Below are 18,822 nucleotides of genomic sequence, written 5' to 3'. Positions count from 1 at the left end.
CACACATATATCCAGTTTCCAATTTTTTAATTTTAAAACTGTATGTTTTATATTATCATTACAGGGAGATTAACAATGACTAGAGAAAGCAGGGCACGATAAATGTGTTTCCTCCATATCAAGTCCTAAAACTAGAAGCAAATGTCACACGTTTGAAGGTTTGTACAGAATGCTGTAAACAGTTTCCACGGTCCCTGTCCACAAGGCCTTCCTGTTCTGCCAGGATGAAGAATCCTGCTTTCCACACGCTGGTGTGGTCAGACTATCAACTGACTACCGAAAAGGCACATTTCTTCGTCAACTTTATTTGGCCCTCTGTCCTTGAATCATAGTTACTGGTTTTATGGTCCAGGGCAAATAGTCTTGAACTCTACAGCAGAGCCAAGACATCTGCATCCGATGCATCATAAATCCAGCAGTCATATCCCCTACTCCCCGCCCACGCCGAGTTTCTTTTTGAATGGCGATGAGCCGTAAGTCAAGGCCATGAAAAGCGGATCTTCATTCCGACTAAGTGTGGGTGACAACTCAAAGGTGTTTCTTCTACCACTGGATGGGAAATCTTGGGACATCTCGCACAGGCCACCTCTAAGAAGCAATGGAGGTGACACTGTCAGATGAGACACTGAACCCATGCTGTCAATGGCCGACCCCTAAATGCACATCCCCCAGCCTCGCGCTCCAGCTGGAAAGCCCAGAAACCGCTGGGAGCTTAATCCATTCCAGCAACAGTGCAAATTCTTGGAAGCGCAGATTCCCGCCTCTTTCAGGCCGCGCGCCGAAATCAAACTAGACGCAGGCTCTCTGGGGGCCTTGCCGCGCGCACTCCGCTCCCTCCGCCGGCCTAGCCTCGGCCGCCGCCCGCCCAGCCGCGGAGCTGGGCGGGGCCGCCTCCAGGCAGCGGGGCAAGGCGGGCCGACCAGGAAAAGACGCGGGAGGCACGCTCTGCGCAGGCGCGCGGCGCCCCGCCTCCCCAGCGTCGGCTCTTGGGCGGGCGGCGCGGGTCCTCCCACTCTCCCCCGCGCCGCCGCACCGCCCTGGCCCTCGCTTCACCCCGACGCCGCGGCGTGCGCGTCCTCCCGCCGGCCTGCAGGCCCGGGGCCTCTGCCTGCCAGCCCGCCGCTGCTCCTCGCGGCCCCGGCTCGCGTTCACGCTGTCGCCCGGGCCGGCGCGGCCGCGGGCAACCGCTCCCCCTCCCACACCTACCCCGCCCCCTCCCCGCCTTTTCCGCCCTCCGGTCCCCCTCCCTCGGCCCGCCGCCGCTGCTCCAGATGAGGTGATGGCAACGGCCAACTTCGGCAAGATCCAGATCGGGATTTACGTGGAGATCAAGCGGAGCGATGGTGAGCCTCGCCGCCGCCCCTGCCGTCCGGCCCGGCTGTCGGCTCTGTGCGGCGGAGACGTGGGCGCCGGTCGCCTCATTGATTGCTCCGCCGGGCTGTGGGGGCGGGAAGGCGGCGGCCGCGGCGCTTTTGTGTGTGGCGTGTGTGCGAGTGAGGCCAGCTTGGGGTCCGCCCCGGGTGCCGCTGCAGTGCCGAACCGGGGAGGGGCCCTGCGGGGGGCTGGGCCGGGGGGAGGCCGACGGGGAAGGGCCCGGGGGTCTCCGGTTGTCTTCGGGTGGGTGCGCCGGAGGGTCCCGGGTCGGGGGGCCCCCCGCTCCTCCCCGGGGACCCCCGCCCGGGGCCGGCAGGCTCCGATAGGATTGACCCAGCCTCGCGGCTCACCCCGGCCTTTTCATTTTCCGGCCTCATCTCTGAGGGGATGGGGGGTGGGGAGAGCGTGAAGACCAGAGATTTCAGCATTTAGGGAACCGACTACTGGTCCGAGGCCAAGGTGGGAGAGAAAGGCCAACCCCATTGGTTTCAACTGTTTGGTTGTCAGGTTTCTTCGTCTTTCATTTCTCGAGCATGCCTCTTTCTTTTTTGCCAGTCCCTTCCTTGGAAGAAGGATGGGGAGCCTGTGGTGCTCAGCCATGAATAAGGGTGGGGGAGCGAAGGGAAGAAGTATTCGATAAGCTTCTCAAAGGTGATGAGACTGAAAGGGAAGGAGCAGGATGATCCTTGTCTGTGCGGGGCACTCCTGAGAGGGTGGGGGTGGACGACCGGATGTTGATATTCTCACACCCTCCTGAGAGGTAACCGAGAGAAAAGTGTAAGACGAGGTGGAGGCACATGCCTAATTAAAATTATAAAGAGAGAAAAAGCCCTAGGCTTGTGTCTCTTTCTATAGGTTTCTCTTGGGGAAAATGTTTTACGCCCCTAGCCAGCCAGGATTGGAAATAATTTATATTGTAAAGGAGAAAACGCATGGAGGCGGGTAAAATTATGTTTCAGTCCAAACATTGAACGAAGTAGAGGTGTGTAATACCGACAGGCGTGCGGTGTATCTAATCCTGTGCCTTTAGGTTATGGCTTATTATCGTTTAGCCTAGTCAGTGGTAACTGTCGCTGTCTCATCTACAGCCTCTACCGAGAGGCTTCTACAGGTTTGATCAAGTTATGTGAAGCTTAGATTGACTGCTTTGCTTATCTGTGATAACATATATTGGAAGACCCTGTGCAGCTAATGATTTTTTTTCCCTTTCCTTATATCTGACATAATTTGTGTCAACATTATTATGCAGTATGTGAAAAGATTAATTATAACACATTGAGCTTTAGAAGTTACCCATAACACTAGCGGGGAAGAGATGTCTCTTTTACTTTGGTTGGGGTTTCTTCATATTTTCTCTTCAAATTGCTTTCCTTAAGCTGTGCTGTTACTGTAATTTCATTTTTAGGTAAATGCAGGTTCACTGTATACTAGTAAAAGTAGGGTTTATATATATTATTTAAAATTTGGTGGAGAAGCAATAAAATGTGTGAGTTCTTTACATTCTAAGACTTTTAACTGTGATTGTAGGTTTAACTATAGAATTTATCAGAAAAAGTATGATACTTGAAAGGTTTGGTTAATTTTATGTTTTCTGGGCTAACATCTTTTTAAATGTGTCAGACTGCAGACAGTTTTGGTTTTGGGGGGATTCTAGGATATTCTTTATTTAGTACTATATTTAGTACTCTTTCTGGCTTCATCTTCTGCCTATACCAGAAACCCAGACATCTAAGAGCTTTGTGTTCTTACATAAGTGCTAGTAACCTAAAATTACATTTCAAAGCAGTTTGCCCTTGAGAAATAATGGAAATCATTACAGTGTATTTCATCTTAACTTACAGTCATGTATGTATTTATGCTCCTCAGGTGCATAGTAGAGTTGAAGGTAACAGATAAGCAGAGAACTTAAGGGAATGATCATTTGCATTGGGTAGTGGTGTTTGACAGTAGAAATTGATGTCTGGGAGACTCACCTAAAGCCTTCCCTTTTTCACTTTACAGAAGCTGTTTTGTTTCGGCCCATTTCTATGGTCTATCTGTTTGGATAAAACACTAGTGATCGTTGTAACAGAAATAAACTTTGTAGTTGGATGAGCACTAATGTAATGCCTGAGACAGGAAACCACATCAGTGAAGAGGGGTGTTCTAGACTGCTGTTCACTGGTGATTTGATGTTTCTCTGCATGCTTGCTAAGTCATGATCCTTGTCCTTGTTTCTGAGCATGCTTCTCCCATCTGCGATGCTCATATATTAAAAAATATATATTTCCAGGTAATTAATGTGGACTTGTTAGTATCTTTCAACACCCTGCTCAAAACCAATTCCCAGTATGTTTTCATTGATTACTAAAACTGGATGGCCAGTCAGTCAGTGAATTCCTAAGTCATTAGGAGACTCATGAGACAGCATATTTCCTTAAGTATTAATTTTTTTTTACATTTTTCTTAATATTATGTTTTCAGACTGCACCAGAGAAGGGGTGGTATGGAGAATGCTATTGATGGATGGCAGACTGCCCACTCCTACTTCAGCCACAGCCTGGGCATTACAGGATTTTAAATTCCCAGAATTCATCTGCTCCTCGATGAGTTCGTTGCATATAGTTTTTGAGTGAATCACTCATTATTGAACTTAGTTTTCTAACGTTGTTTTGATTAATCATTACGTCAAAATCTTACCTGGAAGGAAAACAGTTCCATCTATGCTCATCCTGTGCTGCCGCTTCCTTATTCTGCTCCCCACCCCCACCCCACTGCCTCATTCAGGCCTCTTAGTTCAAGATTCCCAGTGTTCATTGAAATTGAGTGATCTAGCAAGGCTTACTGACTGTTTTGGTATTCTAAGATTAGAAGTGACAGAGGTTAGGCTTGGACTCCTAAGATTATTCCTACCCATAGGAAATAACCTGGCATGAGATTGGACTGGTTTCTGGAAATGAACACTCAATGTTTGTTGTCTTGCATGTGTCTTTCTATTATCTTTCTGATTCAGTTTCTTTTTGAATCTAATGACTCTAAAAACTTCAATCTTAACTGTTGTGTAGCTAGGTAGTCTTCATTAGGAGACCTCACACACACAAAACTGCACTGTTATATTATTTCTTGTTTGTTCTACAGTAGCTTTGACTATCCTTTGGAGGCTGGGGGAGTGATGAGAAATGTTTTGCACATTTGGAAGCTGCAGCCACGATGGAATTATTCTTCGAGGTGTCTTAGTCACATAATTGATAAATGTGATCTAAAGAGACTCATGCACCATTTCAACCAGACAGATCCTTGGAGATAATCAAGTTCTCATTTTTAAAGATGTGGAAACTGAGTCCCAAGTCACTGTAAGTGACTTGTCTAGATTCATACAGTGGAAGCCAAGAGCCTGGCTTAATGTGGCCTAGAAACCAGACTGTCACCTGTGACAGGAAAGGAAGAATTCTCTATTATTTGGGAACCATATACAGCTTTTTCTAGCCCAGTTAAGAAGTCAGAAATTGCTTCTCACTCATGGGAAAGCCACTGGAGAGCAGCGTTATAGAGCCTAGTTGGAATGATCTGGTAAAAAGTGTTGTGGTATGTTTACTAGGTCACAAAACTCAAAAATTGTGAGAGGAAAAAATACATCTGTTTCTTAATTAAACAGTGAAAAGAGTGCTTTAATTAAGCATCTGAAATCCAGAGGAAAGAAGATTTCAAAGGACCCATCAGGAATCTTGGAGTTTAGGGCAGGCCATCTTAGAAAAGATTTTAGTGACCTAATTCACTACCTATTTTGCCACATTTATTCTTCTGCTTATTTACTTTTCCATGTCATTAGACAGGCTTTTAGAGAATGGACTGTGAATTTAGTTAATAAAAATGAACCACATAGCAGTATAGTTCCTTTTGGTACAATTATGTGATTTTGATTATGGAGTGAGTGGAATAGAGGGAATTGTGGATTCAGTTCAGGTCAATTCGACTGCTCAGGCATGTCTGACTTTTTGCGACCCAGTGGACTCCAGTACGCCAGGCTCCCCCGTCCATCACCAACTCCTGGAGCTTACTCAACCTCATGTCCATCAAGTCGGTAATGCCATCCAACTGTCTCATCCTCTGTTGTTCCCTTCTTCTGCCTTCAATCTTTCCCAGCATCAGGGTCTTTTAGTGAGTCAGTTCTTCACATCAGGTAGCCGAAGTATTGGAGTTTCAGCTTCAGCACCAGTCCTTCCAGTGAATATTCAGGACTGATTTCCTTTAGGATGGACTGGTTGGATCTCCTTGCAGTCCAAGGGGCTCTCAAGAGTCTTCTCCAATACTGCAGTTCAAAAGCATCAATTCTGTGGTGTTCAGCTTCCCTTATAGTCCAACTCTCATATCCATACATGACTACTGAAAAAACCATAGCTTTGACTAGACAGATCTTTGTTGGCAAAGTAATGTCTGTGCTTTTTAATATGCTGTGTAGATTGATCATAGCTTTCCTTCCAAGAAGCAAGCATCTTTTAATTTCATGGCTGCAGTCACCATCTACAAGATTTTGGAGCCCCCCAAAATAAAGTCTCTCACTGTATCCATTGTTTCCCCATCTATTTGCCATGAAGTAATGGGACCAGATGCCATGATCTTGGTTTTCTGAATGTTGAGTTTTAAGCCAACTTTCTCACTCTCCTCTTTCACTTTCATCAACAGGCTCTTTAGTTCTTCTTCGCTTTTTGTCATAAGGGTGGTGTCGTCTGCATATCTGAGGTTATTGTTATTTCTCCCGGCAGTCTTGATTCCAGCTTGTGCTTCTTCCAGCCTGGCATTTCACATGATGTACTCTGCATATAAGTTAAATAAGCAGGGTGACAATATACAGCCTTGATGTACTCCTTTCCCTATTTGGGACCAGTCTGTTGTTACATGTACAGTTCTAACTGTGGCTTCTTGACCTGCATACAGATTTCTCAGGAGGCAGGTCAGGTGATCTCGTGTTCCCATCTCTTTAAGAATTTTTCATAGTTTGTTGTGATCCACACAGTCAAAGGCATTGGCATAGTCAATAAAGCAGAATTGTGGATTAATGATTTCTTTTTACATGGTGATTAGTGTGATGTTGGTTATATATTTTAGGTCTTCATAATTTTTCAAATAGGTTATCTACCTGGATCCTCCTAGAAACCCTGTGAGGTAAGTAGGGTAATTGGGTGGCAGATTCATTGCTTTATAGGTGAAGAATCTGAGGTTGGAGAACTTGGCAAGATCATATGGTTAATAAAGAGGCTTGACTTGGATCAAAACCTGAGTCCTTTTGCTCCCAGCTCTCTTTAGATGCTGGCAAATGTTTGCTGATGATAGTATGAAGTTAATCACTTTGTGTACTTTGATTTTTTTTTTTTTTGAGATATAAAAGCATCTTTAGCTTTAGATAACCTACAATTAGTAATGTTGCTTAAATTTGCCCAACCGGTGAGATCAAATTGATTTCTCATATTGTATTCACTCTAAGTGTTAAGATTCTTGAATCTAAGGCTTTAAAGCCCCTTTTCAATAGTCTGTCACTTGTTGCTTCCAGAACTACCACAGAAAGAAATCTATATTTTTTGCCTAGTCACTTGAATTTTGTGACAGAAATTTTCGAACTGTGGGGAAAGGCTATTTGTTTATGTGTGATAATTTTTTAAAATATCTAGAGAAAATAGCAAAGAGCCAATTAAGCTCATTTCCATACTTGTAGGAAGAAGGTACAAGTATGGAAAATCCAGACCAAGATTTCCTCGAGAGATCATCCAGACCCATTCTTTCTAGTCACAAGTAATACTTGTCATTAATATTACACTTATCTTTTGCAAAGCTTAATTCTTAGAATTAACCACCCACTTTGCTTTTAACACCTCTGTCCTGTAACTTGAAGTAATCTTTTAAGGTGTTTGTTTTGAGATTGTAGTTTTGAGCTTGAGAATAGATACAGTTTTTAAATCCTGGGTAAAACTAGTTTTCACTCTTGTGGTCCAGTTGTGGAGCAAATATAGGAGGGTTGCCCTTCTGTCACACACTAACTCTTATAATTAAAATAGTACTAATATTATTATAGTGTCTAAGTGAAAATAGATGTTAGAACCTCACCATATTAAGCATTTAAGTGCTTAATTACACATAGTGGATGCTGTGCCATATATTGTGTGTATGAGAACTAAATACAAATTATTGATCATGGGATATGTCTAGTGAAAGCTTACACAAACTGAAATGGAGTATCGTTTCATCGTTGGTTAACCTTTCATTTAACTTTCTGCTACTATCTCCCAAGGGTAAAGGCTTCCCAAGTGGCACTAGTGGTAAAGAATCCGCCTGCTAATGCAGGAGATGCAAGAGACGTGGGTTTGATCCCTATGTTGGGAAGATCCTGTGGAGGAGGAAATGGCAACCCACTCCAGTATTCTTGCCTGGAAAATTCCGTGCTTCTAAATCTAGTCCTGGCCTTCTTTCATTTGAGGTATTGCATATTTTTCTCTGTACCTACTGCAATCAGCTTGCTGTTCAAATGGGCTTTTACTAGAATGTGAGAGTATTTTTGTGTGTAGACCTTAAGTGATTATGCCATATCACAAAATAATGTGATCTCATAATTCTTTGTTTCCTTATTACAGAGTTAATTAAATATACCTTAAAAAATACTTAATTTATTTATTTTTGGCTGTGCTGGGTCTTCGTTGCTGCTAGATGTGGCCAATGGGAGCGACTCTAGTCGTGGTGATTCTCTCGTTGCGGAGCACAGACTCTAGGGCACACGGACTTCAGTAGTGCAGCAGGTGGGTTCAGTAGTTGGAACTCACGGGCTCTGGAGCCCAGGCTCAATAGTTGTGGCACGCTAGCTTAGTTGTTCTGTGGCCTGTGGGAGCCTCCTGAATCAGGGATCAAACCCCTGTTTCCTGCATTGGCAGGCAATTTCTTTACCACTGACCCATCAGGGAAGCCCGAAATATGCCTTTGTTCATAGTTGCATATAAGGCATTCTGATACGTGTTGAAGTTCCTGCCCTCAGAAACAAATAAGTGATTTTTACGTAGTATGATTAGTTCTGATAGAACTGTGCTATTCTGTGTGTACATCATTGCCACTTACCTTTTCTGATACGGATTCTTAGATTACACTCTCTAAGTTATGAGTCTTCTGGATGGAAAATACATGTCATCCATGCTGCCCCTTTTGCATCCTCTGCCCATGACAGTATCCATTATCTCACATGGCATGCTTCCCTGATGAACCAGTATATTCACTCTCAGAATTCTCCTTAAAATACAGCACCACCAGTCCTGGTAGCCCTTGTCAGTCAGTTGAAATTGGCATTATTTGTCATTCCTGGCCTATTTTCTGTTCTCTAATATTCATTTGAAATTTTTACTTTATACCTTTTAATCTTTGTTTTGATACCTAAAGGAGTAAAGTTTATTCCATTTTAAATTTCTGGCAGACCAGTCCCTGGCAGCAGGTTCCTCTCTGGATATTCTATGTTGGGATGCTTGTAAACACAGGGACCACGGAAGGAGATAGAGCCAGCTGCTGGTGCTTCTGTGTGAGAACAGCCTCCTCACACGGTGTGGCCAAGGGCCTGTAAGAATCAGCCATGTCCCTGGGCTGTGTTTTACTTACTTTCGAAGACTTTGTCTCCAGATTTTTTTTAAATTGGTTTTTGGCATTAATTTTAACCAGATTTCACCTATATAGGATTTTTTAAAAGGAGAGTGTGCATCAGGATGGGACATTCTTGTAGTAAAAGTTTGTCCAGTTGTTTATACTATGAATGACCCTTTGATTAGAGCTCTTGGCCAGGAGCTCCGTACTCAGCCTCATCCAGATAGCTATGTCTTCCATACTGCCACTTAAGTTTTGTTTCTTAAAAAGTGAATCCACGTGTTATTCTTGATACCTGAAGGGGTTTAACGTTTGTGCCTTTTATAATTCTGTTGTTTTGCTAAGTGTATAATATCCAGTATCTTATTTGACTTTTGTGACATCCCTATAATGTATACAGTATCTTCCCCATTTTACAAAAGCTAAACCCTACACTTGAGTGTATAAACTACTGTAAAGTGTTTAAGCCTAATGATGGACTATTTTAGATATTCACATTATATGTGTTGGTCAAGGCTATGTAGTAAGTGTATTTTAGGGATGTAGATATGTTTAGGGAGCATAAATGTTATGGGAGTTCTGTTTCTAGCTTGGGTAGTTAATGTAGTGGTTCATGGCCCTGGTTGCTTATTAAAATCACATGTAGGGCTTTGGAAAAAACAACCAAATATAAACAACTCCCCACCTGTCACCACCAGTATCTGGGTACTTTGCCCAGAGATTCTGTTTTAATTGGTCTGATATGAAGCCAAGGCCTCAGTATTTAAGACAACTACACGGGTGAAACAGCTTCATACACATTGATGATTCTAGTATACACCCAGAGTTATGATCCATTATGTTAGACAAAGTAGCATTTTCTAACAGTGATCTGACAAGACCTCATGGCAAGTGAAGTTAAAATGATGGAAGATGACCAGTAGATTGTCTTGGGGGGAATGAGGGATTCCAGGCACATGGCACCACATTTGAGTTGGAAATGGAGGACTGTCAGGTAAAGGGCATTTACATGTATACCTGTGGCGGATTCACTTTGATATTTGGCAAAACTAATACAGTTATATAAAGTCTAAAAATAAAATAAAATTTAAAAAAATAAATAAATAAATAAACCTGGCATAGCAGGGCTTCCCCGGTGGCTCAGTGGTAAAGAATCAGCCTGCCAGTGCAGGAGACATGGGTTCGATCCCTGGTCCAGGAAGATCCCCTGGAGAAGGAAATGGCAGCCCACTCCAGTATACTTGCCTGGGAATCACAATGGACAGAGGAGCCTAGCAAGCTACAGTCCATGCAGGTCACAAAGAGTCGGATGTGACTTAGCAACTGAACTGCTGAACAACAAGAAGGTGATAGATGAGGAGAGGAAAAAGGAGTAATCTGGGGCACCTTATTAAAGACTTGGCAACGAAGGTAAGGTAATGCATCTTGGAATTAACTGCTAGGACACTTGGAAACTACTGTAGGACCTAATCTCCTAAGAGCAGTAATAGGAGTCAGCTAGTGATTAGTGATAGATTAGAGGTAGAGAAGTACTGAAAATGGAACTAGCAAGGCTAAGATTGCATCAGTCGAGGAGGGTAAGCAATGATTAAGAAACAGATGAGATACAGAATACTGTAAAAAGAATTGATGCTGTATGCGTATATCACTTGTGCCGAATAAAGGGCAGATGTGTTGAAAAGAGTGGACTTAGCATTTGGTAAGTCTGAGTGTGGGTTATAAAATCTCTTCAGTCTGTTTAATCAAGCTAATCCTATTCATGAATACAGCATAGAGAACTGTAGAGCCAGTGTACAGTGTGCTATCAGAGAGCATCCAGCTCAAGAGTGTTCATAGTTTTGCCACTAGTATCTTAAAAGTGAGTGAGTCTAAGGTTTGAGTCACTTCCAGTAAATGTTTATATGGAGATCAGGAATTTACTTAAGCTATAACTGCTTTGCCTACTTAAGAAGACTCAGTTATAGTGTATTAGCCAAGACCCTCTTAGAATTCCTAGAAGGGAATGGAAAGGAAAAACCGTACTTAAAGGATCTGGCTTTGGCTCTTTAAGGGGTGGAGTGTTTTGATTCTTAAAATGCAGCTGCTCTCTCCTTTACTTGTCCTTTGCTCTTATTTTTGGCCTGTTTTTTTCTGCCCTGACTTTTGCCTTCCCTTTTCATCCTCAAGATTCTGAATGTCATTTCAGCATTTAGAATCTCTTAGCTATTGTTTGCAGTTTAGGAGTTAAAAATCGGTTTTTTCAGTAGTCATGTACGGATGTCAAAGTTGGACTGTCAAGAAGGATGAGTGCCGAAGAATTGATGCTTTCGAATTGTGATGCTGGAGAAGACTCTTGAGAGTCCCTTGGACAGCAAAATCAAACCAGTCAATCCTAAAGGAAATTAACCCTGAATATTCATTGGAAGGACTGATGCTGAAGCTGAAGCTCCAATACTTTGGCCACCTTATACAAAGAGCTGACTCACTGGAAGAGACCCTGATGCTGGGAAAGATTGAGGACATGAGGAGAAGGGGGCAACAGAGGATGAGATGGTTGGGTGGCATCACTGACTTAATGGAGACAGTGATGGACAGGGAATCCCAGTGTGCTGTAGTACGTGGGGTGGCAGAGAGTTGGACACAACTCAGCAACTGAACAACAACAAATCAAAGGATGAGTAGACAGAACCCAGTGGATTTTTGGGGCAGTGAAATTATTCCTTATGATTCTGAAATGGTGGTTACATGTTGTAAATTTGTCAAAACTCAAAGAAGATACAATACCAAGAGTGAACTCTAATGTAAAATATGTACTTTGAATAGTAATGATGTGCCAGTATACGTTCATTGATTGTAACAGGTGTTCCGGTGTGGGATGTTGACATTATAGGAGGCTGTGTGTATGTGGGGACAAAGGATAATATGGAAGATTTCTGTACCTTCTGCCCAGTTTCGAAAACTACTGCTCTTAAAACTGCTTTTAAAGGAGAGAGGTGGATGCAAGCTTTAGGGGCCATGAATGACAAGGGTTTATACATTTTAAGAATAAGAACCCAATAGGGTTGCAGTTAAGGTAAATTTTTGCTCTTCATTTTTTGTTATCTTTAGTCTGTTGGCCAATATGAGAGACTTGGGGTTTGCTGACAGAATTTTTAAGTGAGCTGTAGTGCAATGAGAGGATTCAGATAATGCTTACCAGCTTTAGCTCCATCTCTTTACTTTGTTTGGCCCACAGACATTTTGAGTTATAATTCAAATACTATAACAAATGTCCAAGTAGTGTACTAGAAGCTTCTTCCTTGAAATTGGCCAAGGTCTAATTTAAATAATAGTTTACCTGTTCTAGTTAAACTTTAGGTAATTCGTGCTCTTAAGATATGCATATGAAATCTAATTATGTGTCATCCTATGAAAGCTTAGTTGGGAGTGTAAAGAGCATTGCATTTTGGAAGGTGAGGAACATGGTATTTTTAAGCCTGAAGTTTACTATGGACAGCCTAAAGAGAAATGGATATAGTGATTTACCTAAATGGTTCTTAGGAAATTGGAACAAATTTGAAACCCTGATTAATGAAGTAAGTCTTAAAATTTAAGCACAGACAGCTCTCTAATGACATACAGCTATTGGTCAAAACTTGCTTATTTTTCTGTAGTGAGGAAATTGACTTGTCCAAGGTCATACATAAAGTAGCAGAAATGGCAACCTACTCCAGTATTCTTGCCTGGGAAATCCCATGGACGGAGGAGCCTGGGAGGCTACAGTCCATGGGGTTGCAAAGAGTCGGACACAACTGAGCGACTTCACCTTCACTTTATGGCTTCCCAGGTGGTGCTAATATTAAGGAATCTGCCTGCCACTGCAGGAGACATAAGAGACGCAGGTTTGATCCCTGGGTTGTGAAGATCCTGTGGAGCAGGGTATAACATACTCCAGTATTCTTGCCTGGAAAATTCCATGATTAGAGGAGCCTGATGGGCTACAGTCCATGGGGTTGCAAAGAGTCGGACACAACTGAAGCAGCTTAGCACATACTTCATTAAAAAAAAAACAACAAAAAACTAAAAATCTCATTCCTGTGCCTATGTCCAGAATAGATGAAAACTAATTCAAAAAGATAGATGCACCCCAGTGTTCATAGCAGCACTGTTTATAATAGCCAAGATGTGGATAAGTGTCCATCAACAGGTGAATGGTTAAAGGTGTTTGTTGTGCATGCACCTGTACACACAAAAATAATATTACTCAGCCATAAAAAAAGAATGAAATATTGCCACTTGCAGCAACTTGGATGAACCTAGAAACTACCATACTGGGGAATTCCTGGCAATCCAGTGGTTAGGACTTGGCATTTCCAGTACAGTGGTCCAGGTTCAATCCCTGGTCAGGGAACTAAGATCACACAAGCCATGAGGTTTAGCCAAAAAGAAAGAAGGAAATGATCACACTAAGCGAAGTAAGTCAGACAGAGAAAGACATGTTATATCACTATATGTGGACTTTAAAAAATAATACAAATGAACTTATTTATAGGACAGAAACAGACTCACAGACATAGAAAAAACTTGTTACCAAAGAGGAAGTTAGGGGAGAGATAAATGAGAAGTATGGGATTAACAGATACACGCCACTATATATAAAATAGATAAACAACAAGGATTTGCTGTATAGCACAGGAAACTATATTCAGTGTCTTATAATAACCTAAAAATGGAAAAGAATCTGAAAAAGAATATGTATGTATAACTGAATCACTTTGCTGTACACCTGAAACTAATACAATATTGTAAATCAACTACAGTGCAATTGAAAAATTCTTGGTGTAAAACTAAAAACCCTCCCTGCTCTTCTGGGTTAATTAAGAGCCATTTCTTAACTAAAGTAAAAGTAAATAAAACTTATTTTCTTCCTACCCCTCATACCTTTCCTTCTTAATTTACGAAGATGCATCTTTCACTGTCCAGTTTCTAACTGTTGGTGTTCTTCAGGGCTTGGTCCTAACACTGCAGTACTTGCACAGTATTCTCTCTGGATGAACTTAATGCTCCTCCTCACCTCAGACTAGCTGAAGACCTGTACTATTTGTATGTCTAATGCGTTACTGATTATTTCCACTTGGATAGCTCATAAATACCACAAATTCAGCATGTCCAAAATTGAACCTATTACCTGTTCCCCAGATCTATTTGTTCAGTATCTCTTATCACTTTCATTCACCCTGTTGCCCCAGTCAGAAACCTAGCTATCTTTCTTGACTCCTCGTCTCTCTTAACCTCCTATCCTATCATCAGGTTCTCTTGATTTAACTGCTTAAGTGCTTCTTCAGTCCATACACTTTTCCCCCCAACCCTCTACTATACTTTGGTCAGGCTAGCATTATGTCTCATCTGCCACAAATTCATAACCTAAGGTCTCTCTACCTATGGTTTGGTTACTCTTTCAGGATGACCTTTCAAACATGAGCACCTACTTAAAACTTTTAAATAACTTTCTCTATCTTGATTACACTTTGGGTAAAGCCCAGGTCTGTAACATAGGTTACTGTATACGCTGAACCGTCTGCCTTCCTCTCCACTGTCATTCCTTGCCACTGACCTGAGGCACTCCAGACACACTGAACTCTTAGAATTTGTACCTAACATATCTAACTGCTGTTGCTCCTTTTTGTCTCTGTTAAACATTTCATCCTTCTTTGATTCCTAGACCGGGATTGGTCCCCTGCTTTATGTTCTCTGAATCCGCCTGTTTACTCTGTCAGAACAATCAGGACGGTCTTACGTGTTCTATTGTCTCTGGTCATACTCCAGTTTTGTCATATCCACAGTGCCTAGCACAGGACCTCTATATACTTAATAAATGATCTATTTGCTAATTAAAGGAATAACTCTCTAGCTGTGCTATTCTGTCACTATGTCTATTCAGATTTTGACATTCTGATAAGAGTCGATTTGTGTTCATCCTCCAGGTATTAAGAATATGACTTAACTCAGTACGTGTCATTGCTTTTCTTATCTATTCATTTGGCTGTGCTAGGTCTTCATTGCAGCACACAGCCTCTTTGTTGCTCGGAAGGCTTCTCTAGGTGGGGTGAGAGGGGTTCTCTAGACTCAGTACAGAGACTCAGAACAGCGCACAGGCTTAGTTGCAATATGTAGGATCTTAGTTCCCTGAGCAGGGATCAAACCTCGGTCCCCTGCATTGGGAGTTTGGATTCTTATCCATTGGACTGCTAGTGAAGTCCCAAATGTCATCGCTTTTTTAAAAAATTTATTTACTTAATTTTGGTTGTGCTGGGCCTTCATTGCTGCACAGGCTTTTCTCTGGTTGGGGCAAGTTGTAGTGCATAGGCTTCTCACTGCAGTGGCTTCTCTTGTAGAGCACAGGCTCTAGGGAAAGTGGGCTTCAGTAGTTGCAGCGAGTGGATTTGATAGCTGTGGCTCTCACGGGCTCCAGAGCGCTGGCTCAGTAATTACGGCACATGGGCTTAGTTGCCTTGAAGCAGGTGGGATCTTCCTGGAGCAGGGATTGGACCTTTGTCCCCTGCATTGGTGAGTGGATCCTTAACCATTGGACCACCAGGGAAGCCCTGCTTCGTGATTTTATTTTCATTTAATAATAACAATTTCTTGGAGAACCTTTGCGTATGTAAATAACAATTATTTTTCTTTTTTTAATTTTTATTTTATATTGGAGTATAGTTGTGTTAGTTTCAAGTGTGTTATTCTTTTTCAGATTCTTTCTCCATTTAGATTATTACAGAATATTAAGTAAGCAGAGTTCCCTGTGCTATCCAGTAGGTCCTTGTTGGTTATCTGTTTTAAATATAGTAGTGCATACATGTCAATCCCAGACTCCCATTCTGCACTGTCCCCCCTTTCCTCCATGGTAACCATAAGTTCCTTCTCTGAGTCTGTTTCTTTTTTGTAAATAAGTTCATTTGTATCAGGTTTTTTTAGATTCCTATAAGCAATAGCATGTGATGTTTGTCTTCCTCTGACTTACCTCACTTACTTATTCTTTTTCATAGCTGTATTTTATTAGTGATTTAATATGCCACTAAAGGTTATGCCCATTCTGTAGCTATTGTACAGCTAGTACTATACTGAATAACCTTGAACTTACGTCATTTTTTACATGCATGATTATATCTGTAAGATAAAGTCCTAAAAGGATGGATGATCGCTGGAAAATTGTACATTTTAAAAGTTGACAGATCTTGCCAGTTTGCTTTCATAAAGAGTATGTGAATTTACCTTCTTGTTTGCAAGCGTGCCTGTTTCCTCATACCCCTGTCCATACAGGATACAAAAATATATTTTTGAGCTTTGCTAGCTTGGATCATGGAATTCATACTGGGCCTAGAGAATGTTTTTTTCTCAAGTTAAATGGCCCATAGAAGGTAACAGGTAGTGTTTATGAGATCTGGACATATAATGAAAAACACTCAAGTTCTTGTGTTGTGAAAGCCAGTATAAAAAAAAACAAGATTTCGTGTATTGTGTCTGATATGAGCAGAAAGTGATTTTTTTAATTAAAAAATTTGAAAAATGGACATTATTGTTTTTAACCCAATAAACTTGAACAGCCTTACTAAAGAATTGGGATTTTTCAAACTCTGAGCACAGTTAAATAGATTATACTAATGAATTATTTGCCTATATTTCTATCAGTTTGTACTTGGTTAACTCACTTAAGTAAATTGTCTGATTATTTTAGACCAGAATCAATTAACTTAATCTCTATAGAGACAAAAAGACTAGTGATTGCTTATGATTATTAGTGATTATTGGAGGAATGGGGAGGTAATAGCTAAGGATAAAAGGGTACTGTTTTGAGGATAAAAGGGTATCCTTTTGAGGTAATTAAAATGTTATAAAATTAACTATGCGAATTGTGTTTAAAGTCAAATCTTAGACCCACCAGAGACGCTTGGAGGGTGCAAACAAAGCCTTGTGCACACCAGGACCCAGGGAAAGGAGCAGTGACCTCCACAGGATACTGAACCAGACCTGCCTTTGAGTGTTTGAAGTGTCTCCTGCGGAGGCAGCGGTCAACAGTGACCTACCTCGGGGACAGGGGCTCTGGCTGCAGCAGACCTGGGTGGCATGGCCTATGGCGTGAAGTCCTCTTGGAGGAGGTCATCATTAGCTCCACTATAAAGCCATCGAGCAGACGACCCACAAACTGGATGATAATTATACCAAAGAAGTTCTCGCATTATTGCAAAAGTTCGAGGACCCACAACAGATTTCCCAACCTGGTGATCCTACAAAGGGACTGAGAACCCCCAGGGAATTTGACTTCGAAGGCCAGTGGGATTTGATTGCAGAACTTCCCTAGGACTGGGGAAATAGACTCTTAGAGGGCACAAGAAAACCTTGTGTGCTTCCTGACCCAGGAGAAAGGAGCAGTGACTCCACAAAAGACTTACCCAGACTTGCTATTTCAAATCCTAAAAGATGATGCTGTTAAAGGGCTGCATTCACTATGCCAGCAAATTTGGAAAACTCAGCAGTGGCCACAGGACTGGAAAAGGTCTGTTTTCATTCTGATCCCAAAGAAGGGCAATGCCAAAGAGTGTTCAAACTATCGAACAATTGCACTCATTTTGCATGCTAGCAAAGTAAGGCTCAAAATTCTCCAAGCTAGTCTTCAACAGTATGTGAACCGAGAACTCCCAGAAGTTCAAGCTGGATTTAGAAAAGGCAGAGGAACCAGAGGTCAAATTGCCAACATCTGTTGTATCATAGAAAAAGCAAGAGAATTCCAGAAAAACATCTCCTTCATTGACTACGCTATAGCCTTTAACTGTGTGGATCACAACAAACTGGAAAATTCTTAAAGAGGTGGGTATACTAGACCACTTTTCCTGCCTTCTGAGAAACCTGTATGCAGGTCCAGAAGCAGCAGTTAGAATAGGACATGGAACAATGGACTGGTTCTAAATTGGGAAAGGAGTACATCATAGCTGTATAGTGTCACCCTTCTTATTTAACTTATATGCAGAGTACATCATGCAAAATGCTGAGCTGGATGAAACACGAGCTGGAATCAATATTGCCAGGAGAAATATCAATAACTTCAGATATGCAGATGACACTACTCTTAATGGCAGAAAGTGAAGAGGAACTAAAGAGTCTCTTAATGATGGTGAAAGAGGAGAGTGAAAAGGCTGGCTTAAAACTCAACATTCAAAAAACTTGATCATGACATCTGGTCCCATCACTTCATGGCAAATAGATGGGGAAACAATGGAAAGACTGAGAGACGTTATTTTCTTGGGCTCCAAAATCACTGCAGGTGGTGACTGCAGCCATGCAATTAGAGATGCTTGCTCCTTGGAAAAAAGCTATGACAGATCTATAGACAGCGTATTAAAAAGCAGAAACATTACTTTGCAGACAAAGGTCTGTCTAGTCAAAGCTATGGTTTTTCCAGTAATCATGTATAGATGTGAGAGTTCGACCACAAAGAAGGTGAATGCCGAAGAATTGTGGTTTTTGATCTGTGGTGTTGGAGAAGAGAGTCCCCTGGACTGCAAGGAAAGCAAACCAATCCTACAGGAAATCAGTCCTGAATATTCAGGATGCTGAAACTGAAGCTCCAATGCTTTGGCCACCTGATGTGAAGAGCCGACTTATTGGGAAAGACCCTGATGCTGGGAAGGATTGAAGGCGGGAGGAGAAGGGGCTGACAGAGGACAAGAGGTTGGATGGCATCACTGACTTGATGGATATGAGTTTGAGCAAGCTCAGGAGATGGTAAAGAACCGGGAAATCTGACGTGCTGCAATCCATAGGAGGAGTCAGACACGACTGAGCAACTGAACAACAACAAAATTGGTGTGGCCACTATGAAAAACATTATGGAGGTCCCTCAAAAAA

The 18,822-nt window shown here is 42.0% G+C and overlaps 1 protein-coding gene across 4 annotated transcripts in view; it reads left to right on the top strand.

Moving 5' to 3' along the window:
• Positions 1-1,011: 1,011 nt before the first annotated feature.
• The window catches only part of KIF2A (kinesin family member 2A), a 68,492-nt gene continuing 50,681 nt past the window's right edge, over positions 1,012-18,822 (top strand). For 2 of the 4 annotated variants that reach the window (XM_025270492.2, XM_025270491.2), the window contains exon 1: positions 1,012-1,343. In XM_025270492.2, the coding sequence (XP_025126277.1) occupies positions 1,280-1,343 (64 nt within the window). In that variant the 5' untranslated portion in view covers positions 1,012-1,279. The remainder of the gene's footprint in view (positions 1,344-18,822) is intronic. The other 2 variants (XM_025270494.2, XM_025270493.2) reach the window with 1 other exon arrangement.

This window comes from Bubalus bubalis, chromosome 19 (assembly GCF_019923935.1).
Source record: "Bubalus bubalis isolate 160015118507 breed Murrah chromosome 19, NDDB_SH_1, whole genome shotgun sequence".
In the NCBI taxonomy this organism is placed as follows: domain Eukaryota; kingdom Metazoa; phylum Chordata; class Mammalia; order Artiodactyla; family Bovidae; genus Bubalus; species Bubalus bubalis.
This window is presented reverse-complemented; position numbering and strand designations above follow the sequence as displayed.